Below are 27,699 nucleotides of genomic sequence, written 5' to 3'. Positions count from 1 at the left end.
TGCCAGACACACTATTTCTTATTCTGAAAGCATATGACTCATGTACCCTAAAGACTTCTCTCCAGTAAATTCCATATGTTTAGCAGAGAATTGCTTTACATATGTCTGGATTTTTTAGAAATTAGTGTTTTTTTACAGAAGACACAGAAGCATGACTTCTGTTGTAACTTTTAAGCAAACATTAGTCCTCGGACTTTAGACTTTTTCACAGTCCCATGGAGAAAAATTGTTTTTTTGTATCTTGCATGTTATATAGTATTTATAAAGGTACAACACATTTATAAAGCTACAGCACAGCATTTATCAGGGACTTGTTAGCATGTGGCTGAAATGTTTCATTAAAGTTTAACATCTGTAGATTGGTAGACATATTATACAGCAATTTCTCATTTTGTTTTTAGGAAGAAAAGTCTAGAACCATCTATTAATCATTTCGGTGATGGTTCTGAAGAAGAGAATGGCTTCTGATGGTGACAGAGTGCATCCTTTGTATCCATAAAAAGATAAGTCAGAAGAAGAGAAATTGGAACTATTGATTGATATTTGTTCAGCTGATGGGGTTTCCTGACACCACTGAAGAAGTCTAATGGATTTTCCATCACTAACATCACTGGAATGGTATGAAAATGGGACACAATCTTTCCTGGCAGAGTTGTTGTAAAATATTCGGTTAGGTAGAATTTGCTGACCACATAAAAAGTTTCCCATCTCCTCCCCCCGCAACCAAAAACTTAACAGTCACCAGTTGAATCTTAACCATTTTGTAAGATTTTTAATTTTATTTTACGTTATTCTTACATGCTTGTTTTAATTTAAAGGGTGATGGTTTCTACCCTGCAGAGGGAATTAATAAGCTGATATTCCACAAACTACTGCTGCAAGGAGAACTTGTCAATATGGGGGGCGGGGAAGAAGGGAGCAGTGTTTCAAATTCACTTTTTTTCCCTCCATCATTTTCTTCCATTTTTGCCATATGGTATAATTTGTTTTCAAGTACTGCCAAGGCAATGATACATTCAAAGTACACACACACATAACTCTGACCAGAGACAATGGCAGTTTCCTGTCTTAACGGACTGCAGGATTACACACTGGGTGCTTTTGTGACGCTATATGTCAGGTTGCACCTTGTAAATTTATTAAATGAGCTGTTCAAGCTTCTGAATAGAGAGATTCAAATTTTGCCAAACTCTGGAATATTCTTTCCTTTTTCCAGTGTCATTTTGTTCACAATCTTACTGCATTGCCTCATGGCCTTGATCAAGAGCACTGACAGCTGTGGGATATTCAGCCTGTTTAGGACTAGACCATGGCTGGCCCTAATGCAGCTGCACTGGAGGAATATGGGGAGTAATATACACTCTCTCATTGCATGGCCTACCTGCATCTGGGTGCCGGGTATAGGGTGGAGGTTGAGAACAGGCTATATATGCCCATTGCTCCTCCCTGTGAGGGTGTGAGCAGAGAGGGGCATGGGGAGGGGCAGGAAGTAGGAGGTGCCTGGACTTCTCATCTCGCCAGTGTTGCTAATTATTGTGATTTTGTCATGTGTCACAATATTTGATGATTTGCTTCAAGCTCCAGCTCCTGAAGTCAGGTGATTAGATGATGATCTCCGCTTTCTTTTTAATCAAGTTAGTTTCTAGCTCTTGTGATTACAGAGAAAAGCTTGGAAATGGGACCCAAGTGTATGATAAAGGCTCAAAAATCAGGAGGCAAAGTGAGAGAACCCAAATGGCATTATTATTTTTAAAATCATATTAACCCAATCTCATTAGTTTGGGAGGGGGGAAGGGCATGACTTGTGCAGTACTGCTTCCCTCAGAACACACTGACTGATGGAGGTAGTAGAGTGTGAGTGGGGCATAAGTATCTGCACCAGGTATAAAGCTTGTCAAGGTTCCTCCCCCACTCTGAACTCTAGGGTACAGATGTGGGGACCTGCATGAAAAACCTCCTAAGCTTATCTTTACCAGCTTAGGTCAAAACTTCCCCAAGGTACAAAATATTCCACCGTTTGTCCTTGGATTGGCCGCTACCACCACCAAACAAATACTGGTTATTGGGGAAGAGCTGTTTGGAAACGTCTTTCCCCCCAAAATACTTCCCAAAACCTTGCACCCCACTTCCTGGACAAGGTTTGGTAAAAAGCCTCACCAATTTGCCTAGGTGACTACAGACCCAGACCCTTGGATCTTAAGAACAATGAACAATCCTCCCAACACTTGCACCCCCCCCCTTTCCTGGGAAATGTTGGATAAAAAGCCTCACCAATTTGCATAGGTGATTATAGACCCAAACCCTTGGATCTGAAAACAATGAAAAAGCATTCAGTTTTCTTACAAGAAGACTTTTAATAGAAATAGAAGTAAATAGAAGTAAAGAAATCATCTCTATAAAATCAGGATGGTAGATACCTTACAGGGTAATTAGATTCAAAAACATAGAGAACCCCTCTAGGCAAAACCTTAAGTTACAAAAAAGATACACAGACAGAAATAGTTATTCTATTCAGCACAATTCTTTTCCCAGCCATTTAAAGAAATCATAATCTAACGCATACCTAGCTAGATTACTTACTAAAAGTTCTAAGACTCCATTCCTGGTCTATCCCCAACAGAAACAGCATATAGACAGACCCACAGACCCTTTGTTTCTCTCCCTCCTCCCAGCTTTTGAAAGTATCTTGTCTCCTCATTGGTCATTTTGGTCAGGTGCCAGCGAGGTTACCTTTAGCTTCTTAACCCTTTACAGGTGAGAGGAGTTTTACTCTGGCCAGGAGGGATTTTAAAGGGGTTTACCCTTCCCTTTATATTTATGACAAAGCTAGTGAGAATTACACTCTTATTCCCCCTGGGAGCAAGAGGGGATCCTCTCCAAGTCACAGCTCCTTCCTCTGCCTGCTCCTGAGGTGGCACCGTTGTGTACCGCTCCCTGCTCAGGGTATTGAGCAAAGGTTTAATTTAGCAATTAATGATCCTGGTTACAAACCATCTGATAAGCAATTGAGAGGATAGTGCTGGATTTGCTTGATTTCTGAATCTTTAAACTGGTTTTAAAAATACAGTGGTGAGTGTTACCCTGAGTAGAAGTGATGAAAATGTGTTACATTTATGCAGTTAACCCGAAACTTTCCAATGTAGGTGCCTAAAGTTAGATACCCAAATTCACCTGGAATAAGTACCTGATTTGTCAGAGGTTTTGAGTAATGGCAGCTGCCGTTGAGCTTGAACTCACTGGAGGTGAATTTTGAAGTCAATGGGAGCAGTGCGTGCTCAGCAGCTCTGTAAATCAGGCTACCTGCTTCATGCTTAAATGTGGGTTGAAGTGCCTATCTGTAGGCACCCATATTAAAAAGTTTGGTCTTAATGTGGTATAATATCTCCACATCTTATCTTCATGTGACACATCCTCCACATGAGGATATCGTAAATCAACTGAAATGGAATGGCTCTGGCTCAGTCAGAGCTCAGGGATACTGTACAGTTAATGACTCAAAAGTACGTGGTAACTTCCAGTACAATATCAACATCACTTCACGTTGACTTATTTCTGTCCTCCACATTTCCTGTATGCCCATGTCAAATAAGGCTACCTTGGTGTTTTTGTCTTTTGTGATAGAAGAACAAATTCCATTTCTAAATTTACATACTAAAATATGTGTAGCTGAAGTGTTCTTACTCTTCCATGTTAAGGTATTTTACGAAAGATCAGATGAGAGATGTAAAACAATTCTAGCAATCCAAACACTTGAGGGCGATTTTGATTTCCTTACTTGGAATTCAATGTGAATTTAGCCTATCATATGTAAATACAATAGGAATTTTGCTTGGGTATGGGTTTCAGGAATAGCTCCTTGGAGAGTATCTGAGAATCTCAGTCTACCTTCAAGTTTAGAAGGAATTCATACTTTTGAAAGCTTTTGTCATGACATAGAGTACTTCTAATTACAACCTCACGTTGGTTTATTTTAACTTCTTCATTAAAGACGGTCCCAGAGGTATGTAACTTTTTAAATTGAATTTGAATCCAAATTTCCCACAAAAGTAGGGAGTAGTGGAGGCAATGTTTTGATTATGGGTCATCTCTAATCTAGAAGATAATGGAATATATCATATGCTGTAGCTAGCTGTTCTCTTTTAATAATAATAATAATAATAATAATAATAATAAATAATCATAATAAAGGCAGAAAAAGCCTTAAGAGCCACCTATTCCATGAACCATTCTTAAGAATGGTTAAGAGCTTAAGAGCAACCTATTCCATTCTATTCTTGTTACATGGAGTTTGTTTTTTTTGCCTTGAATTTGCATTTACCTCTAGAATCACTGCACTACGCATATGTAATTGCTTTTTAAATTTCTTCTGGCCTTCAGTGTTCCCTTGTGCCATATTCCCAGTCCCTTCAGGGTTACTTCTCAGTTTCTCTGTCTTTCCTTATGGCAGGAGACCTCTGCTCTTCTCCTGGAGCTGGGTAATTCAGGCAGTTGTTACCTCTCTCCTTTGGCCAGGAGTGCCCAGTTCTCCTGCATCTGGGTTGTAATTTTAGTCCAGTGCAGGACCTTAGCCAGCTTATCCCTCAGCTTCCCATGTAGTTCTCAGGCTCAGAGGGTTCGGTAGCTGTCTTCTGCTGGTATCTGACCTTTTTATGAGAGACTAGGCAGGATATATGCTAGTCCCCATCCCTGATTGCTTGGGTAAGATGGAAGCCTTGCCATGCTCTCTCTGCAAGGCTCCTCAGATCCTTAAAGATACAGTGAAAAGCACCATTCACTCCCAAGACGGCTTCCTCTCTCTCCATATCCCCATTCCATCCTTATATTGAACTTCTTATATCCATAAACGGCCATGCCACATGTTGCAGGGGGGACTGACAACTAGGCACTACTACCTTTAAGGGGCTGACTACCCTATCACAATGAGATTTTATGGTTGGAAAGAGGTAGGGGAAGGACTACAAAACAAAACAATTTTTTTTAATTCTAGTCAATTAAAAAGGAGTCTCTGGTCTATTTATACTGGATCCTAATGGGAAACTGTGGCAAATATTCACTAGTAGTGTTGTCTAGTTCAGTAATCAGAGCAAGGGCCTGGGAATCAGGATTCTAGGTTTCTGTTCCTTGTTTCCTACTGATCTGAGCAGAGAGGTGTTACTTTGGGCAAGTCACTTGACTCCTATAAATCTGTTTACCTATGTGTTAATTGAGTATGTTACTTGCATATTATTGTTGTTGTTACATTATAAGTTAATGTTTGTGAACACTTTGTCTATATGTCTTTAATTTAAGGATCTCAAACACCAAGTGCTAAAGACTGTATTTGTCTTCGGTAATAATACAACCCCTGAATTAGCAAAAACATATTAGGTACCAAAGCAATATTTGTGTGCCCAATTGCAAATACCTTAAGAATGCCATAATTGTGTCATATAATTTGGTGATGAAGATTAAATGGATATTTAAAAAATTGAAGTCAATTTGCCAACTAATTCACTGCCAGGCGTAAGTGCTGCTGTTCCTGCATTCTGTGAATAACTTTGGTGTTCCATAGGTGATAAGGAAGAAAATCCGATTTCGTTTTTGTAACCAATCAATATGCAAACTAATCTACAATTTCCTACTTATTTGGAATTAGAGTTCTTTGTATGGTATTGATACACTCTTTGAATATTATATAAATCTGATTTAAATAAACAAACACTTTACCTGGACACATGCTTGGGAATATAATTGGAGTTAAAGGAGCTTAGTATTTTTGGATCTGATTTTCAGGTGGCATGCAATTTTCCATAGCATATGCAACCTTATAATATATTACTATTATAATTACAGAATTGTTTCTGTAAATAATAACTAATGGTGAGGTATTTCCTGACTCCCTTAAGGCGAGAGGTTGTAATGGAACTTTAAGTTAATATTGTACAATTTCCTGTTCTATTTACAACATGAATTAAATGTAATGACGCCTGTTGAAGTCAGTGGGAAACTCCCACTGGCTTCAGATGACACAAGATCAGGCCCAGTGTCAGTTGTGAATGCTCAGTCTCTCTCAGGATCAGGTCCTAAATAAGAAGTGATTCATGTTTTTGTTAATGTCTGCTCTTTAACATGACAAGAAGGAAATCAGTTTCTGGGAAACAGGGTTGGAGTGTGTGCATATTTAGATAATGAGGTGTTGTGTGGGGGAAAAGTTACATATGTGCAACTTTTACTTTTCTGGTCTTTGTTTTCTACCTCTATAAAAGCACAGTATACTGTATCTTATTGGGTATGCTAGAGAAAAGTACTACAAATTTTTAATGCTTTTTATGTAATTGCTTGAAGTAACACAGATTTATTTTATAATCCATTCTATGACTTTTGTTTGTTGATGTGTCATTTTGTCAAACCGTGCTGCAGTCTAATAGGTCGGCTTCTTCTTCTCCGTTTCTTTCAGGATATGAGAGAAATCAGCCATGATGGAAAAGTATTACATGCAGGACTGTGTTGAGGACTACTTGAATTGTTAATGTCTAACACAGAGGGTTGCTTGGCTATTGGTTCAGTGTGGCGGGAGGGATTTTTACCGTAAACTTTAAAAATAACTATGTCCAAGAAAAGCCGTGCCAAGGGAGAGAGATCCGACATGGAGATAGAAGCAGTTCAGGCTGCTAATGAGGAACTACGGATTAAACTGACCAACATCCAGATAGAATTCCAGCAAGAAAAAAGCAAGGTATGTGTTTGCATGCTGTAAGAATGCTTCAGAGTGGTATGTTAGGCTATGAACCAGCAGACAATTTGACACCAATTTCTCTCAAAAATAATGTACTTTCAAAATTAGTTGATATTGGCTTGGATCTCCACACTGTTCTGTGGACTGTACACTGGCTGAGGGACCATGGCCAGAATGAAACGAATAAAGAGTGAAGTATTAAACCGTGAGATGTGTAGTGAAATGTAATTGTTCTAGGTCCAGTCTTATTTAAAATCTTCATTAATAACCTGCAAGAGGGAGTAAATGTCTGTTTGTTAAATATGCAGTGTTGCTAAATCGAGAGGTGTTAACAAAATGTGACTAAAGGAAATAAAATGAATGATCAGGAGGTTTGTATCAGAGCTTAGTTTTTCAAACTGTGAAAGGAATTGAAGGGAAAGTTGAACTCCTAAGTCACATTCAAAGCATTCCACTTAAGTGCATATGCAGAATGCAGACTGACTGTGGTAATCATTGATGCAGTCCTAATTTGATCCCATTAGGTTGCATGTGTTATTGGCTATTTGCATTTGGAACAGCGGTCTAAATGTTGCTCTTCACACTGTAATTGCTCCAGATATGTGAATAATCAGTGGCAAACCCAAGAGATTTTGTTTATTCATCAATTATATATATTTAAACAGCTGTTAGCATATATAATTTTATTTCCTTGCAGCATGTCAGAAGTGGATGGACCAGTAGGCTTATTATTAATTCATTTAGTACCTTCAGTGCACTTGACTCCCTACAAAACACAAAGAATTTTATAGACTGGCAGATCCACTCTAATATTTTTTCTGCAGTTACAGATAGTCTCAGAAGTGTTATATGTAACCCATAGCATGAATAAATATGGGTGAGATAATGATGTAAAGAATAAATTCTGCTCTCTACACTAAATTTTTCACATAGCTGAGTAAAAGATTTCACATACATCCCTTTGTATGTGGATTCAGAGACCTTTAGTCAGAGCAAACATTTTATCACTACCCACTAACACTTCCAGGTGGCTCATCTTGTCTTTTTCCATCATTATTTTTAAGGTAGATTTTGAAGCAGAAGCAAAAAATTCTTTCTGTCTGCCATTTACAAGATATAAAAATGGTCTCGACTAACACTTTTTTTCTGCTTGGTCTTTCATCTGAAGACTGTTCGTTACTGGAACAGGAGAATCTTCATAGGATCTTTGGAGTTGTGATTCTGCATTAGGCTATCAGCTGATCTCCAGCTCTACTTCCTCTTCTGTGCCCTCTATAATTTTCTGAGAGGGTAATGATGCTGGATCTTAGGCTTTGTCTACACTACACAGCTTTTAGCGACACCGCCGTGTTGCTAAAAGTTGGGCAGTGTAAATGCTGTTTGCTGGCACTTTTGCTGACAAAATACTTCCACCCCCTACGAGCTGGATTCACGTTGTCGACAGGAGAGCACTCCTGCCGACAATGAGCCATTTACACTGCCATTTGCTGCGGCAAAACTTTTGTCTTTCGGGGGCAGTAGCTTTTTTAAGCACCTGTGAATGACAAAAGTTTTGTCATTCAATTGGCAGTGAAGACAAAGCCTTACACAGGTTTATTATTTTATATAGTTAATTTAAATAAAATGTTGCAGACGAAAACTCAGATTTCTTTTTCTTTCGAACAAGATCTTGCTCAGTTGCCATAATAAATTCAGTATGGAGCTGGTGGAAAATCAGAATTTCTGTCCCCTGGGAAATTGACATTTGTTTTTCATCACAAATTGGGACAAAATGTTAAAATATTTTGCGGAGCAGAAAGTTATGAAAAACCTACTTACAGATAGAAATTTTTACTTCTCCTTCTTGCACATTCCTCCTTAGAGTTTACTTTTAAACTGTGGCGTTTGAGCTGCAGCCTGATCCCTTCTTAATGCTTCTTGTGGAACAGTGCAGCCAACGTTATTGCTGTTCCCCTCTGCCTCCGCTTCCCCCACAGATAAAATGAGTAAACTGTAATGCTGGGGGTGGTACAAAGCTTTCTGTGCTTCTTAGTACAACAGGCCAGGAAGCTTGCCAGCCATTCAGGCCTGTAAACCCAGGGAGAGACTGACAATTGTGCTGTAGCGCCGCTATCCTTTTATAGTATCTCAGTGCTGCGGTGTTTTAAAAGACAATTCTCAGTTTAAATTTCACCGTTCTATCGAATCTGAAAAAATTTTTTTTTTATTTCTCAGCTATTTTGCTTCATTTTCGTTCTTAAAGTAGCTCATATATACAGTCAACGCCAGTGGCCTGATAGTGTGACTGCTGCATTATTCTACCATTAGAAACCATCTGCTTTGGAAGTTACCTTAAACTTATATCCTCCCAGCTGGAGGGTTGCCATCCATGGTTGCCATGGATGGAAACTCTGTGTTTATGAAAGGAATCAGGGATATGTGAATGAAAGAAGCCAGGCTGCATTGCCCTAAAATCCAGCACTTCTTTAATGCAGCCAGAACAATTGCACAGCAATACCTGTATTCCCTACAGTCCCATACTCTCATGTCCCATACTCTCCCTCAAACCACACACCCCTGCCATCCAAGTAGTGAGGGAGGGGATGCTACCTAATCAGTGTGTCTAATGGAGGAGTAAAAGGGTAGATGTGAGTAAGTGGTAAATGGGTAACAGTAAATCTGAAGGGATTAGGCCACACTAGTTGTTTGTTGTTGTCAGAGTATAGGGATAGGGCCTGAGACAGAAGATTAAATCCTGGTTCTAGAAAAGTTAATGGGGCTAGGATTTCACCTAGAGAGAAGTGAGTTTGATTGAGGGAATGACCTCGTGTGCTGTCACTGAGTTCTCTGTACTATCAGATCATGAAGCTCCTGCGCAATGATAGAGAAGAGCTAAGAGACATAAGGAAGGTGAGCTAGTAGCAGAGACAGTCCAACAGGTGGCAACGGATGCCTCAGACACCACAGTGAGACACCACAATGGATGCCTCAGACAGCACAGAGATCTGTGGCCACAGTGGTGGCAATGTTTAGAGCATTGTAGCTCCTGGCTACAGCTGAGGACTTGCCCTTTGAGAGAACAGAGCTATTTAGCAAGTGAAGAAAATTCTCCATACTCTTGAAAGACTCAAAGGCCACTTTGTGGTGCCTGGGGATTTACATTCCAGCCCTGTTTTGCAAGCCATGCTGTATGCAAGCCTACTTGAGACCACAGACGCATCCAACCACCACAGGCCACTGGAGTACCATGCCAAGAAAAACTCAAAATACAACAAAGGGCCCTAGTTCTCCTCCTCCTCCTCAGCAGCACGCCCCACTCTTATGACACATCAGCAAATTTCTGGAGCCACATCAGATACAGTCAAGTGAGCACCTCTTTTGGAAGCTGCCTTGCCCTATTCCATCGGGTGTGATCTGCCTTGATGTCAGACAGATCGGTGTCAGAAATCATTGCCCATGACTACCACATCCCTTTCTAGGGCCCGGCGTCATTGTTTCATCTAGGAGCCACAGAGGAGGTTCCACCAGAGTTCAGGGGATGGAGCTCCTACTCCAGATATCTCCTCATTCAAAAGCAGAAAGGGGTCTTTGTCCTATCCTAGTCCTGGGAGACTCAACAGATCGATATGCCTGGAGCCCATGTTTTTTGCAAATGTTAAATAACAAAATAAAATGACACAGTTGCTCCTAGGACTCCTATCCTGTGGGGCTGGACTCAGCTCCCCACTGAACGTGTTCTAATGTAGTCCAAGGGCTCACAGTTCCACTTTCTCAAGTTTGGCCTGGCTGCAGCACCGTCATGACAGGGAGGCAAGGGGGTGCCTGGCCCAAACCTGAGCAGTGCTGCAACCCTGTGCACCAGATTGCAGGGCGTCTGCCATAGCCTGGTGGGACAGCAGCTGCTGCTGCAAGGTAAGTGCAGGGCGGGCTTACTCTGTAACCCACAGCCTGAGTGAGGAGCTGGACCCAATGTTGTGGGATAGGAGCCACAGGAGCTGCCACTGCAGCCCATATGGGGGCAGGACCTGACATTTATCCTCTCATTTGCTGAGGCAGTTTTGGCTGTCCAAACCTTTTGCAGATGTTCACACAGTCTCCCATACCCCACCAGCCTGCCAGGACATAATATCTCAGAACCAAGGTCAGATGCTCAGTCATTACACCCAATGGCTTGGATGTTGGCTGGTTGAGCATTGGTGGCAGAGACTGCTCCCTACAGGTTCAGGAAGCTGCATTTCTCTCTATGCCTTTCTTTTCTTTTCCTTATTGTGTTTGTCTAGTTTTGTCTTCTGGGAAGCAGCAGCAACAGCTTCAGCCCATCTTAACTGTCCTTTTGAGGAAAAGAGAAGTTAGTTATTTCTATCTTAGATACCATCTAAAAGACTGTCAAAAAGGATACTTTTCTAAAAACTCTCTGCAGCTAAAGAGAAAGGGATGTTGTTAAAGTGAAAGCCTTATTTAATATCATGTCTTTCAGATGCTTTGCCCAGTTTAACTACTTTTCTGTATCTCTGTTCAAATGTTACAAAGGATTTTTAACGGTGTGTTTGCCATGGTGCTAAGCAGGATGAAGCCTCTGAATACTAAACTCTGAACCTTGTATCAAACTGTTTATTATGTTGGACAGTGACTGAGTTATATGAACATCCTTGGCCCATGTATCCACCTAACTTAATGCAACAGTGCTAGCACGGTTTAGGTATGCATGGGTCATTGCAATTCTAATTTTGGTCTCAAACTTGACAAGCTTTGAGATCTTGAAATAGCACCTGAGATTCAGCCTAAATGAGATGTTTCACCCCAGTGGACTCGGTGTATTAGTTTTATGATTTCTAAATTAATTGGCTCCATAAAATCTCCTCATTTCTTGAAATTTCTTTTGGGTGTGGAAGATTGGTACCGCCAAGATGGAATCTATGGCCAGTACAATGCTATGACTGAAAAGTGAGTTTTTAAAACTTAACTCTTTTGATGTATGAAACTTAAGAAAACAACATGGTGTTGTTATAGGAGCAACAATGCTTTTAAATTTTCCTTTATAATGAAGAAAAGTATGGAAAATGTATATAACGTAAAGAAGAATTTAAAACACTGCTGTTGATAAAAAGCAAGAACGAGATTAATTGGAAGAACTGAACATATATAAATCAGTAGTTCTGTCTGCTATATATGGCAGGTACAAAGGGATTTATCTAGTTAACTTTCTGAACCATAAGCAATTTGCAGAGAAATGAAGAGGTACCAGAGAATTGAAGGGGGAAAATATAGTAACCATCTTCAGATAGGGAAGAAAAGATTATTTTGGTAAATATCCTCTATGCTTGTATTAGATAGTAATAAAAATGTATGCTTCAGGGCGTAAGCTAACCATTAACTGCATGGAGTTAGAAAGAAGCTTTCTCTTTAAGCAAGTTATTCCATGATTGTCTGTTGGGGGTTTTTTTGAAGTATCTGAACCTGACCAAAAACAACAAGGAGTCTGGTGGCACCTTAAAGACTAACAGATTTATTTGGGCATAAGCTTTCGCGGGTAAAACATCACTTCTTCAGATGCATCTCCTTGTTGTTTTTGTGGATACAGACTAACACGGCTACCCCTTGATACTTGAACCTGACCAGTGGTTAGAGACAGGATATATTGAAAAAGATGGATATTCTGGTAGTTCTATGTTTGTGTCTTATAAACCAACATTCTCAATCCCTAGTAAAATAATGGGGAGGGGAGGGAAACAAGAGAGTACTTATAAGCATCTGAAGGGTAACAAAATATTGAAAATAAGGAGCAGAAAATTATAAAGAATAAATAAGGCCAGCCTCATTTTGATTATAATGTAAAATTAGTAAATGAAGGGAATATAGTAGATTTGATCATCAGATTTCTGGAACGGTAACACATGATTCAGTTGGGTGTGGGAGAAGGGTTATGATCCAAGGATTGACAGACTTCTTTATTGTTAGGAAGAGCATGTAATGAAGCACATTAATTAAACTCACAGATGGTACGAAGTTGGTATGGATAGAGATACAACACAATGGGACCGAAAAGCATTACAAATATTTCCAGGGGTAACAATATAAAATTCAAGCCAGTACTTCTGGGGGAAGATATTAACATTCCCACACATTTGGAGGGAGGGAGATGAGAAGGTCATAATACCAAAAGAGACCTGGAGGTGTTGGAGAACAGGAAATTAGATGATATTGCAGTGCAGTCTGAAACAATTTCTAATAATTTTCTAGCCCAAATGTGAGCTAGGTTCCTCACAATAAATACACTGCCCCATGTGAGATTGTGTACCGGTTCTTAAAATCTGTAGTAAGAAGCCCAAGATTTTACAATCTAAGGAGCACCAGGAAGGAGAGTGATAAAGAATGGGAGAGAATAGGGAGAGCAGGAAAGGGAAGTTCTGGGTTGGCATGTGTACATCTTGTTGGGGGTGTGGAGGTGCTAAGAGCGTACTTGTGAGCAGTGAAGTTGGGCCTGATGAGGAAAGGAATACAGAGGAGGGTCGATGTGGTGGGAAAAGGATGGTGATAAAGGTCATATAGATAAAAGTGGGTGGCAGGGTGAGGCAAGGCTGACAGGTAAAATGTCTGGTGGCAACAAGAGAGTTGAAATTGGAGGTATCTGATGGTGGGATGGAAAGTGCGAATTCTGACATCAGGAGGACTGAGGTGGTGGCAGTGTAGCTGTAAACCTTTGCACTGTCTGTTGCTTCTGCCACTTTTAGCCTCGGGTTTGGAATAGAGGCATGTAGAAGGAGGTGCCTGGTACAGGCTACAGGTTGGGAGGCCACTGAAGTTGGTGTCTGGTCTAGTGGAGAGGCCATGGGAGGCTGGGCAGGCAGTGTCCATTAGAACATTTTCTGTAGGATTTGTGTAAAAAAAAAAATTAAATTCTATAGGATGGTTAATGTTTTATTTCTGATATTCTGTATGAGATCATATACCACACTCATTATTACTATAGTATCTGAGTGCCTTCCAGGAGAACATTAAGCAGTGGGACTAACTTCTGTCGTGTGTGATCTCTTATCCTCTACCCAGGGAGAGACGTGTGCAGTGGAGTGTTTTGTTCTGGAATTTTTAAAATATGTAATATAATACATATATATGTATGAGTGGGGCTATATAATTATGTTAAAGAAGGCAAGATCGAAGAAATGTGCCTTACACTGGGAGTGGAAGGTGGTGAAATTTGTGACGATCCTTAGTTTCTGAGGGAGTTCACTCCAAAGTCTTGGGCCAGCACCCCAAAAAGCTGTCTCCTGTATAGACAAGATTTACCCTTACTATAGCAAGTTCCATTTTTCCAGAGGAGCAAAGTTGTCAGCCATGGTCTTCATCTTGGCCATTGAGCTCCTTGAAGAGAAGGACTGAGATCTTGAACTTGGTTCAGTATCCTATGGGAAGCCTGTGTCAGGAGCGGAGATAGGTTTGATATATTTGTGGTATCCAGTGTTGCTGTGGAGATGTGCTTCAGTGTTCTCTACCAGCTGGTCCCTAGGGCCTGCGTGCTACATGCCCAACAATACTGCATTGCTGTTATGGAGCCAAGAGATGACAAAGGTGTGAATGACTGAGGCCAGGCCATTTTTTGCCAGGATGGGATGAGGTCTTCTAGACAACCAGAGATGGTAGAAAGTGTTGTTTGCAGATAATGGTATGTGAGCACTCAACATCGGCAAGGAATCCAGAAGCACTACTAAACTATGGACTGAATTGACCAATTGTGAGTGTGTGCCTTCAACTAAAGGAGACTGCTCCATGTCTGTAAACCCTTCAGAATGCTTCCCTTTGTTCTATGTCTTGCTTGGGTTGCAGGAATATAACATTTAAAAAATTAAATCCCATAGGATGGTTCAAAACCTTACAGAAAGGTTATCATTTTCTATTAAATGTAGAGGGTTTTTAGAGTGATTTTTATAGAAACTCTTACATTTCTATAGAAGCCTATTGGTTTAAGTCCTACTAAATTCCATAGAGGGTTTGCTGGTTCAGTGGCTCCTGATGTCCCTTCTGGTCTCTCTCTAGCTCAGTACATTTTAGCACTGGAACATCATAATCCAGTTCTAGATGATGAAAGGTCATACTGGGTCAGACCAAAGGTCCATCCAGCCCAGTATCCTGTCTACCGACAGTGGTCAATGCCAGGTGCCCCAGAGGGAGTGAATCTAACAGGTAATGATCTAGTGATCTCTCTCCTGCCATCCATCTCCACCCTCTGACAAACAGAGGCTAGGGACACCATTCCTTACCCACCCTGGCTAATGGTAACTCATGTTTTTATATACCTCTATGATATCCCCCCTTAGTCTCCTCTTTTCCAAGCTGAAAAGTCCTAGCCTCTTTAATCTCTCCTCATATGGGACCCGTTCCGTACCCCTAATAATTTTAGTTGCCCTTTTTGGAACCTTTTCTAATGCCAGTATATCTTTTTTGAGATGAGGGGACCACATCTGTATGCAATATTCAAGATCTGGACGTACCATGGATTTATATAAGGGCAATAAGATATTCTCCATCCCTTTTTTAATGATTCCAAACATCCCGTTTGCTTTTTTACTGCTGCTGCACACTGCATGGACATCTTCAGAGAACTATCCACGAAGACTCCAAGATCTCTTTCCTGATTAGCTGTAGCTAAATTAGCCCCCAGCATACTGTATGTATAGTTGGGGTTATTTTTTCCAATGTGCATTACTTTACATTTATCCACATTAAATTTCATTTGCCATTTTGTTGCCCAATCACTTAGTTTTGTGAGATCTCTTTGAAGTTCTTCACAGTCTGCTTTGGTTTTAACTATCTTGAGCAGTTTAGTATCATCTGCAAACTTTGCCACTTCACTGTTTACCCCTTTCTCCAGATCATTTATGAATAAGTTGAATAGGATTGGTCCTAGGACTGACCCTTGGGGAACACCACTAGTTACCCCTCTCCATTCTGAAAATTTACCGTTTATTCCTACCCTTTGTTCCCTGTCTTTTAACCAGTTCTCAATCCATGAAAGGATCTTCCCTCTTATCCCATGACAACTTAATTTATTTAAAAGTCTTTGGTGAGGGACCTTGTCAAAGGCTTTCTGGAAATCTAAGTACACTGTGTTCACGGGATCCCCCTTGTCCACATGTTTGTTGACCCCCTCAAAGAACTCTAATAGATTAGTAAGACATGATCTCCCTTTACAGAAACCATGTTGACTTTTGCCCAACAATTTATGTTCTTCTGTGTGTCTGACCATTTTATTCTTTACTATTGTTTCAACTAATTTGCCCGGTACGGACGTTAGACTTACCGGTCTGTAATTGCCAGGATCACCTCTAGAGCCCTTCTTAAATATTGGCATTACATTAGCTATCTTCCAGTTGTTGGGTACAGTAGCTGATTTAAAGGACAGGTTACAAACCATAGTTAATAGTTCCGCAATTTCACATTTGAGTTCTTTCAGAACTCTTGGGTGAATGCCATCTGGTCCCGGTGACTTGTTACTGTTAAGTTTCTCAATTAACTCCAAAACCTCATCTAGTGACACTTCAATCTGTGACAATTCCTCAGATAATTGATCACATCTCTTGGTAATCTGTCCCTATGGTTAATTACTCTCATTTTCAAAATTTGCATCCTGTTTCCAATTTGAACTTCCTCACTCAGCTTTTCTTGCTTCCAGCTATAATGCCATAGCAGTATGGTATTCCATGTTAAAGTGTGTCCTGGAATTCTTGACAATGTAGGTTATAAGTCATCCAGTGTCCCAAGACTGAGCTGAGTAATTTCCCATATAGAGACAGAAAGGGGAGAGCTTTTAGCTTCCCTAGGGGTACCTCTTTCTACTTTGCTCCCTTATGTGGTAGGGTTTTTGAGTGTCCTTCACTCTGGCTTGGGTTACTTGGCACTTGGTCTTCATCCTTGTGCCACATACCACCATGATAGAGATGCTACAATCACTCCACAGCAACATCCTTGATGAATCTCTGCTTTCTCATTCTCCATGGATTGCAGACATGGGAGGCCATTCTGCAGACAATGTGTGATTGATTCTTTTCCAAGAGCAATTCCTTTCAGCATAAAGCCAACTTCTTTGGAAAAGATCAAACAAAATAGCTTCTTTGATTGGACTGGAACAGCTACAGTTTCAGTGTGATCAATGTGGGTGTAAAACAGCATTTCATCAAAGCCTTTCTTGGTGGCCTAGCGACAGCTTATTAGAGTTCAGATCCTCACCTTAATGCCTCAACCCGGCATTGGCAAGGTAGCTGCTACGTAGGCACTGAAAACAATGTCTGCTAGCCAGCAACCGAGTAGAAGTGATGAACCCCAAATGAAGCATTATTGCAATACTGGACCTTTTGAAAGTGGTTACTGGGGAAGGACAAAGTTGAGAAAAAGGGGCAATATATAGGCATTTTAGAGTGATTTTTTATAGAAACTCTTACATTTCTGTAGAAGCCCATTGGTTTAAGTCCTGTTAAATTCCATAGGGAGGGCAAGCTTGCAAACCTACAATATATTGAATTCCAAAAGAACTGCATTGCAATTTGGCTTTGAATGTCCAGTAGCACACAGTTAATTTCAGAATGTTTTCACATTTAATTCAGTAGGAAATGAGTGGGCTCAGCACCTTGCTGGATAGAGCCCTATGAAACTATGCATAACAGTAAAATTTTTAAGGAGATAACAATAGTACATGTCACATTAATAGAACAGAAGGACTGTTATTCATTGTGGATATCTTTAGTTAGAAAGACTACAATCCGATCCTGCCAGGTGCTAAGCGTCCTGTGCGTGATCATGAATCTGGAATCACTGGGAGTTGATGATTCACAACAGCTTATAGGAGATGCTCAGCAATTTGCAAGGTCAGGCCCAAGATGCAGTGTTTAGCTAGGGCGCAGTCCTACTCCCATTAAACTCACTGAAAATTTTGGTATTGATTTTAGAGGAAGCAGGATTGAGTTTTTACTGATTTGATTTTGGGGGTCAGAGGAGACAGGTGTTGAAAAAAGAGAGACGATAATTCATTCCTGTTCTGGCGTTGTTATTGTGACCCTTGTAATGTTATTAATTATAAATCAGCAACATAGTCAAAAATTACTCATTTCAGAGCATTTCACATACTTTAATGTATTAAGCTTTTCAGGATAGCTTATTTTCAATAAATGTTCCTTTATTTCAGAGAACCCATGATTTAGTCATTAGTGGGTTATTTGATATTTCCTGTCCTGTTACATACAGTTAGAGGTTAATTAATAAAGTTTATGTAAGAAATCATGTTAAGGCTCTGGGTGCATGTTAAAAGAAAATATGTAAAATATATTCTAAGTTTTGGCTTTAAAGTTTAGGGCATGTCTACACTACAGCCCTAAGTCGACCTATGTTAAGTCGACTTGCAGCCACAGCCGTGATTACTGCAGTGGCTGATATCCATCATACCCTCCTTCTGTCGATGGTGCTCGTCCTCACCAGGAGCGCTTCCACCTACTGACGAGGGGCAGTGTGGGGAGCTGGGAGCCAGGCTTTCAGTTCTGTGCTGTCAGCTGGGAGCAGGGGGCAGCCATCTGGGCTTCTCAGCTTTCTGAGCAGGGAGCCTCTGGGCAGCAGCCCAGCTGGGAGTGGGGAGCCAAGGCAGTCAGGTTCTAGGATTGCGCTGTGAAATTGACAGGACGTGAAATTGACAAGACAGTCAACAGCCAATGTAAGTAGCACAGTGTCTAGACAGACGCTGCATTGCCCTAACTACACCGACATAAGCGCTACGCTTCTCATGGAGGTGGAGTTAGTGTGTCAGTGTAGTGTGGCACTTAGATTCATGTCAGTGTAGTGTGTACATTGACATAATTAGGTCAACATAAGCTGCCTTAAGTTGACCTAACTGTATAGTGTAGACCATGATAATATTGATAATTTTTAAGCATTTTTCTATTTTTATCAACTTAAGTTTTCACAATTCCACAAAAGTATGGATTTTAAGCATTTTTTTTATTTTTACCAATTTAAAATTTCAATTTCAGAAAATTATGGGGGGGCTGGACAATACTTATTTAACGACAGCAGATGTTGAGATTCAAAAAATTGAGACTTTACCACCATTAAAACACAAAATGTCAACATCACATATCAAAATATACAAAATAAAGATCCTTAAATCAAACTCTATTAGTTCTGAAGCAGCATTTTTCTTAATTTGCTTATCTGTAAAGTTTGGTTGTTATTGATGGAAATATTTTCGTGTGTGTAGAGTGAAATCGACATTTACTAACCTTTATCAATAAAAATCTAATCCTTTCAAATCTACTCATGCTATAAACTTTTCCATATGAAAAAAATGTTGGAAGCTTATTGATCAATCTGCCTGTAGCTGGATCAATACAAAAATAACCTGGAGCATAGAGATAAGCTTTGTCCCTCATCTGCAGGTTATCAAATTGCAGTCCATCTGTATCTGAAAATACAACTAGTCACATTAAAATGGGTGAAATTACAATATTACATGATAAATAGTTTTATTCATTATTTTTTTGAAGCTGGTGAATATTTAAAAGTATTGGTTTCTTTAGTATAATTTGGCTAGCATTGCTTCTAAAGTAATTATGAAAAGGTACAAGCTTTTCTTCATAGTGTGTGATTTTAGTTCTGCTGTGTAGTCTGTCGTATAACCTAATGTTCGTTAATCGGGTTTGGAAATGTGAACCACAGCCTCTAAACTGTTGTCGACTTTAATGATGATTGTGTCAACTGTGGTCAGTATAAAGCCGGTATGTTTATCGCTCTATTCAAGCCCTGGTTTTAGTGGAAAGTATTCCTTCAAAAGTCCGTGTTCGTTTATGGTGTATTAAACTGTGGTGTATTAAAACCGTATTAAAATTACACACTATCACCTTGAATTCTCAGAGGTTTTCTTGGTCCTGCTTCCAGGCTAGGGGGCTCTGAGGGAAGTGTGTGATCTAGGTATTTCAGCAGTCAGTCTGCAAAGATCCAGTTTAGAGCAAGATGGGGTGAGTTTTGCCTCTCTGCCTTAGTGAGTAATCTGTTCTCTCTCTCTCTGGTTCTTATGTGTTAAAGTTCTGGATTTTAAGAACTAAAGTAATGTTATGTTGCAACCTTTCTGAAAATTTTAAGTTTTTATTTAACTTCTCTGTCTGTAGGCCTTGAACATGACACAAATATTAATTGAATTCTAAGTTGGTAGTCCAAAAAGTTGTCCTAAAGTGATAGTTTATCCAGGATGGCTGTTGCTGTCACTGTGAGAGCTCTGCTATTGTTTGCGTGATTCACATTTAGAGCCTGAGCCAGTGCCTGCTGTAGTCAATGGAAAGACTGCTGTTTGCTTCAGTGGGCATTGGATCAGGCCGTTCGTGTGCTGGCAGAAAATAAGTGAAGCTGGTGTACACATTTTGTGTAATGAAGCGTACAGACTGGAGATTTTAGTTGTTGGGGAAAGCTATTGCACTTGATTTAAAAATGACCTTAAAAGGACAATAATGCCCTTGGTTCCTGGCCATCCTAATGGACAGTAGCTCACTTAAATGCCTGACAATATATTGTATAGGGTAATTATGGCAAGAATGAAGTGTTCTTTAAATGTAAGTTAAAACGAAAGAAAAATATAGACATGGTTCAAGTCACAGTGAGGATTTTAATTATTTTTATAGAGGATAAAATAATATATATAACATATGTGCCTGATCAAGTAGGCTGCTATGATAATTTAAAAAAAGTTTTCATAGTTAACAGACCCCAACGGTTATATTGATTTATTTTGTCTTTCACATGTGCAAATGGCTTGTAAAGAGAAACAAAACTGGAATCACATATTCTTCAAGTGTGTAGTCTGTGGGTTAAAGAAAATGTTTCTTTCAGACATTGTCCAAAGCTAAAAATATACAGATTAACATAAAAATGTATAAGACAGGCAAGGAAGAATGACCTTTAGCATTCTTTTGCCGAAAATCTAGTTATTGCTTTGGTATCATTATTGTATCTACATGCATAGGCTAAAGATTTAATTTAGAAAGGCCAGTAGAGTAGATGTTCAAATCAGTGATGTCCAGGGTGAAAAATTCCTTTTTTTTTATTAGCTGCTGATGTCTTGACAAATTTGTCGGCTTCAGGTTATAGTACATGGGTCCATGCATACATGGTACTGTCTCTTGAATTAAAAAAAAACAATTTCCCCATGAGACTTAGGCCACTAAATCCAAAAGGCATTTTTGAAAATGGGATGTAGGCTCCTAAGTAACTTAGGCCCTCCTTGCTTCTTCTGCTGGCTAAAATAAGCTAAGCCAGCCTGGCTTCCTCTCTGCTTAGTCATTTAAGGGTAAATTCTGTTTGGAAACATGTATTTCAAGACACATTTCTCAGTTATTAACAAATTCTCTTGGAAGCCACCACACGCAGGACTACTTTAGGTTAAAAACTACCTTTCACCTACAATATATGAATAAGACTGATTTTTAACTACTGTATGTCTTGAGAAATTGTTGCAACTGATTTATCCATGGGACAGTGTAGGTTTTCTTTCTTTTGTTTTAACAAGATTCCATGAACTTTCTTTTTCCATCCCTAAAATAATAGCTGTGATATATTTAAATCAGTGTGGGATTAGTCCCAGTTGTCAAATTTGGATGCCTAAATCAGTCTTTATTTCTACCTTTGGCCATTTAGATTCGTGGATAGGTGGATGAATACCTAATCTGAGGTCTGAGGTTTATTTTAAGCCCACATGCAAAACTAGGTGGCCTCACATAAGCATGGAAGTTTGAAAACTGGACTTGTTGATTACAGTCTTGGAATTAAATATCATCCCTATCGGCTTTTGAAGATACAATTACATATGGATAAAACGTAATTGGGGTAGACCAAGATATGTGATCTATTTCCAATAATGAGATATATTATTCTAGGGCAATATTCTTTTCTCTTTGCATCTATTAGGCAGGTTCTTGGTGTAAGATGATAGTGTTGGTGCAGTAAAATCCTTCTCTAACGTACCTGGTTTAGAACTTTATTGCATGCCTAGCTTTGGGTACAGCAGTCATGATCAGTGTTTATTCCATTAATAGTGTTTTACTCACTTTCAGCGTTAGTTTTTCGTTCCCCTGCTGTGCAATAACCTCATTCTAGCAGAAGCACCATGTCGTATGCATGTTTATAGTGTCGTTCAGGAGCACAGGTCTTTGCATTCTCTGTTGCTCTGTGACTTTGCGTTAGATTACAGAATCATATGCCATGCCTATGTTGTGGCATTCATTGTGATGGAGATGGCAGGAGTGTGTTACTGACAGTGATCATGTTGGAATATTTTATACTGGGCCAAATAAACTTCTGTAGGGGAAGCAAACTTACCTCTGGACTTTTCTTCTGAATTAGTGTATAAATTCCACATAGAAAAATCACTGTTCATGCAACCTGCTGAGTGTCATTATAATGAGGTTTCATCACAGTGTGCATTGATATAATAGATTATAATACTGCTTTTAACCCTTACAAACCTTGGCCTACATTTTAAAAAGTGTCTAGTGCTTTTCGATGCCTCAGTTTTTAGGTGCCCAATCTGAAACACCTTGAAGGGGCCTTATGTTCAAAAAGCTGTGAGTACCAGGCCTCTGAAAATCAGGCCTCTTTAAGGTGGGTGTCTCAAAATTAGTAAATGAAAATGTAGGTCCTAGTCTTCAGCTTTTACCTCCGAAATCTCACCCTACCAACAGGAGCCTTTTCTCCTTTCTAGTTGCTGCTCCTTTCTTCATCCCTTGATCGAGAGATTATTTCTCACCCCCTTAGCCGTAAGATGAGGAATGGGGGTCTTGTAGTTAAAGCAATGGACCAAAACTCAGGAGTTCTGGGTTCAATTCCCTGCTCTGTCAGGCTTCCTATGTGAATTTAGGCAAGTCATTTAATCTCTCTGCGCCTCAGCTTCCCATCTATAAAATGAGCATAATATTTCTCAACAGAATAAGAGTATTGTGAGGATAAATTAGTCTAAGGGTTTTTAAATTCTGAAACAATATACACACCATAGAAAAAGCAAATAAGTTATCCACCACTCCATCAAGCACTGGAATGCTTCCTGACTTCCCCCCCACAAACAAAGAAGCTTCCTAATTCTCCATAATTCCAGCACCACTCTCCCCATCTGACCCATCTCTCTAATCTGGTTCCAGCCCCAAGGGAGCAGTCAAGAACTGGCAGCTTGCGGTGATTGGGTCACATCAAGAAAATAGACTCTGGCAATAGATTTTAGTGGAGGGAGTCAGGAGAAAACAGGATTCACTTTTCCTGAGTCATATCTTGCCATGCCTTCTAACAGCAAGAAATGATCAGCCAGTAGAGTGCCCCCCTAGTGGATTGCTAAAAACCCTGGAAAATCTCTCGTCCATTTTACAGGTTAAAGGAAAATATGCCAGTTTCCCAAGGCTGAAAATATATTAGATTTTGGCTGGAGAGAGGCCCAAGCTACAATGTTTGGATCCAGATGCAAACTTTCCCTGAGTTTGAGGTGCTCAGATCTAGTCTTTCCATTTTATAGCAAGGGCACCTGGGATGGTATGTTTTGGAGAGACAGCATCATGAGCAGTCATGTTAAACCAAGTTTTATTTATTATGTTCCAGGTGGGTAAACTGAGAGAGAGAATCCAGGAAGTCAAACAAGAAAGAGAGCAGGAGCAGCACAAGCACACTGCCTACATCTCTGACCTGAAGGCTAAACTCCATGAGGAGAAAATGAAGGAACTCCAGGCTGTCAGGGAGCTGCTTATCCGGCAGCATGAGCAGGAAGTAGCTCGTATGGTAAAAATAAAAGAGAGTGAAATTCAACGCTTGCAGTCTACGGTGAACGTGCTGCGGGATGGGGCAGCCGACAAAGTGAAAACCGCATTGCTAAACGAAGCCAGGGAAGAAGCTCGGAAAGCATTTGATTGTGAACGCATAAAGGTGCAGCAGGAGATATTAGAGCTGAAGTCTGGTAAAAAGCAGCTTGAAGAAGCTTTGAACAATATTATGCAGGCAGATAAAATGAAGGCTGCTGATCTGCGCATGGCTTATCAGTCCCATCAAGATGAGGTTAATAGAATAAAGCGTGAATGTGAGAGGGATATCCGCAGGCTGGTAAGCTTAATTAAACAATAAATATATTTCAGTTTACAGCAGCTATTAGAACATTATTGCGCTGCCCATGAAAGAGATCGGAGTCTGGTTTGAAGCATATTTAATCGTTCGTTGTTTGGATAATACACACCCTATTCCCACTTCTTTCTTTTCCTGCAGCACAGAGGAGTGTTGGCTCCACCCCAATCCACTCACCACACCCCAGTCTACAGCATTACATCCTGTCACATAAAGAGAGTTGAAGTACCAAACCCCTGCCGTGTGTTTCCACTCAAGAGATCCAAGTTATTGGGTAGTTTTCTCTTCCTCTTTGCCTGAAATTCCTTTCCTTACAAGACCTTCTCTATTGAAGGATTCAAGATGTGTTCACTCTGCAGAGCAGAGATGCCCTTTCTGTGATGGACGTGCTAGCTATTTCAGATACAGCATACGTGCTGCAGCAGTCTGTCCTTGTGGGAACCGCTCTGGCAGAGTGAAGAGAAGATAGTTCCTTCTGCTTACAAAGTATTGCCCATATCAATCACTTTCTTGAAGTAACAAGGATCATTGCCCCTTGTCACTTGTTCTTGATACTCCTTTAAAGGGCAGAGGTGTTAGTGTGGGCCCAGGGTAACAGAGCTTTTCCTCCGTTATAAGGTTCACCATAGACAGCAGCCTTCCCCTTATGAACAAAACAGAAGTAAAACAGTGTATCCAACCTTACTGATCCAAACCACTACATTTTACACTAGTGATACTGCCATGTTTGGGCAAATTACGACACAATAGTAGACTTACAGTAATATATAATGAAAAGGCCGTTCTGTTTGGCATCATGAAATTTTCCATGTATGGAGTGTTGAGATTTGGTTACTAAAATGAATTAACTTTCAGTATGGTAATAAGAATGCAAATACCATGTAAGATAAATTATAACAGAGGAATAGTCTCTCCTTTAATGTTAAGGAAATCCTTTATTTGATCTTGTGACAGGACCAGAACTTGAATGGAGTACAGAACAAGAACAGGTTAGTCATTCTATGCACACACACACCCACTCCCACTCCTGCAGTTACTTTGTCCCTTAAGTCAATTGATTATTGACAGGCTATTGGGTGCTACAACTTACTAAGAATCCGCTAAAGGTTGTCCGGCCTTAGACTTTAGTGAGCATAATTACCCTGTCATACTTCTTTCCCAGTCCCTTAAAATCTGGCAATCCTAAAAACAGGGCTACAAAGTACAGGAGTTGAAGTCCAAATTATTCGAAGTGATCACATGACATAATACATAGAACTCGCATACTCGGTCTCCATGAGAACACAAGGTTCTTGTTGATTTCTGTATCCTTGCTTGGGAGAAAGCAGCTAAATAGTGCTAGGGGAGGGAGGACACAGCACAAGACTACACTGTGCATGTGCACACCCCCTCAGAATAAAACAATTTTACATCTAACATCCTTGGCAGTGTCCTTTTTTACTGTTAGAAGATCAAGTTTTAAATAGGCAGAACAGTAATAGAACAGAAGCAGAGTCAGTGTTTCTGCAGGGCTGTCGGAACAATGATGACCGGACAATGATTATAGAAATGGCAAAAGCCCGCAACATTACTCATATGTGTCATTTATAACATAACTACAGTAAGCCCCACCCACAACTGATGGAGCCTCTTGGTCTTCTCTGAGTGAGAGCCATAAGATACCTTTCCAGCCTCATGGTAATTAAGGTTCTGCAAACAGAATACCTAGTCCATCTTGCTCAGGTTGCCAACAACTGAAAACATCTTGTTACTGAATTACAATTAGGCCAGAATTTTTACTAGCACAAAATCAGTTGGATAACCTCCACTGACGTATATAAAACAAGACAAAACAGGAATTAGTGGCCTTTCTTAAATACTTGGCAGAGTCTCAACATGATATGAAATTGGTTAGGTGTTCTGAATGGGGTTAGTTCCATAGTCTTGCTTCAGTTTTTAGTTTAAATAGCAGCTCATGGTTGGCGGTGAAATATTTTTCTTTTCATTGTAATACTTCCTCCTAACTTTGGAGGCACCCCAAATGCCTTTCCCTTCTTCCATTTGGCAAAAAAGAATGTTTGCCTGCCTTTCCAATGAAGGTCATAAATCTGATTTGGGTGTGGGAGGATATTTCATTTATTTCCCTTTTTCTGCACAAGCATCAATAATGTCAGCACAGGTCTGAAAATGAGATTCAATTTGTGCACTGTTTGCTTTCATGTCTTGCTGTTTAGCAACAGTACAGAGCACTGCTCTCTAATAAGGCTCACCCAATGCCTTAGGGCCAGGATTGGCCTGAGAGTAAAGGATCAAACTCAGGATTCAAAATCTGACTGCCTTATAGTCATTTAAATGTAACAAGGTACTGGACAAATACATGCTTTATCTTGATGAGGGTTTTCTCATATATGGTAAAAATCTAGTCTCTCCATAGTTATTGCTGAGACTCACTTCCAGTTTTCAAGACTGATTTTTGACACCCTCAAGTAATTTCAGTCCAAGCATTTGGCTTCTCTTATTTGCAACCAAGAAAACTAATATGAAGGAAGATAAGACAATATCCACGCATTGTCTGTCGATCATGTTGGCTATTTGAAAACAAGCAGACTGTACATACAATAAAATAAAGTTGTATTCATTTTTTATTGAAGGTGTGAACCTTGCAAGCTGTTGAAAATGAGCTTTGAAAACTGGATAATGAGCTTTCATATATGTACAGATATTAAAATTAAATTCTTCACATAAGCAATGCTTCTGTAGACTCCTACTGACCTATAAAAAGTACAGTCATAAAATAATATTTTAAAATAAATTCTTTATAAAAGTTTTGCTCATATATCAGTGCTATTCAAATAATTGATTTCAGACACAAGCAATAGAAATGTTTTAATTATTTAAAAAAAAATTCCTATGGAAACTGTTTTTAAAAAGCAGACATTCTCTTGCAAAATGGGGAATCTAAACACTGCAGCTCATCTTAGCTAATGTATGAGAACCTGAAAATGAAATTTACTAGAAACAAACTGGAGAGATGAAACTGGAATGTTTTTTCATTGCCCGAGCAGAGAGAAATACGATGAGGAGACCACATGAATAGTAATAAGAAAATCAGCTGTATTGGAATGTATGTATTTGTAACAATTTAAAATGGTATTTTAAAAATTGTAACCTAATACTGTATTTATCCCTAGTCTACATTATCTCATATATCTAAGTACTTATATTTTCCCAGTCACCGAAGTATGTGAACAACATCCAAATAATTAAAATTAGAAATAACAATGTTTATACATAGCTCAGCTGTCAGACATCTTTAGTAAAGTGAAAAATACAAGCTGCCTTCTCTGGAACTGTAGACTATGGCTCAGATTTTCAATCAGATGTGCGCAAAGCCACGTTTGCACTTTTGTGTATATGCAGCTTCAATGTGGAAATCCTCTGAATTGTAGTTGCAAATCAGGGTTGTGGAGGCATGCATGCACCTACATGCGTAACCCCAGTGTGCGTGTGTGCATTGGAAGTTTTGCATATCTAAGTTAAAGCAAAAGTGTCTGTAAACTTTTGTACATGCGTGTTTGAAAATGTCAGTCCATGCTGAAAATCAAAAGGTGCCCTTTACCAGTGTTGACCTTTGGACATTGACCTGATCTTGGGGGGTACATACCTGTGAATAAATGGTAATCTATATGTTAGACTAAATTAAGCTGCTTAAGAAACGCTATAATGAAAGAAGGAGAACACAATAAAACAAAATAGGCTTTACAATAAGCTTAATTAAGGCCCAGTAATGTTATAATGGTTATCATGAGGTTTAGCAAGGACTGGCAGTTAGCATAAATTAGCATAAGTATTTTACCTAGTGTCATAAGGTTTGTAGGAGTTTTTGCAATATGTAGCTGTTGATA

At 39.7% G+C, this 27,699-nt stretch overlaps 1 protein-coding gene across 4 annotated transcripts in view; it reads left to right on the top strand.

Annotated features, from left to right (window-relative positions):
- The window catches only part of JAKMIP1 (janus kinase and microtubule interacting protein 1), a 247,120-nt gene that overhangs the window by 119,492 nt on the left and 99,929 nt on the right, over window positions 1-27,699 (top strand). For 3 of the 4 annotated variants that reach the window (XM_077815868.1, XM_077815866.1, XM_077815865.1), the window contains 3 exons: window positions 402-618; window positions 6,437-6,715; window positions 23,303-23,797. In XM_077815868.1, the coding sequence (XP_077671994.1) occupies window positions 6,587-6,715; window positions 23,303-23,797 (624 nt within the window). In that variant the 5' untranslated portion in view covers window positions 402-618; window positions 6,437-6,586. The remainder of the gene's footprint in view (window positions 1-401; window positions 619-6,436; window positions 6,716-23,302; window positions 23,798-27,699) is intronic. The other variant, XM_077815867.1, reaches the window with a different exon arrangement.

Source organism: Eretmochelys imbricata, chromosome 4 (assembly GCF_965152235.1).
Source record: "Eretmochelys imbricata isolate rEreImb1 chromosome 4, rEreImb1.hap1, whole genome shotgun sequence".
NCBI classification, from domain to species: Eukaryota; Metazoa; Chordata; order Testudines; family Cheloniidae; genus Eretmochelys; species Eretmochelys imbricata.
Note: the sequence above shows the minus strand (reverse complement) of the source record. Positions and strands in the feature narration are given on the sequence as shown.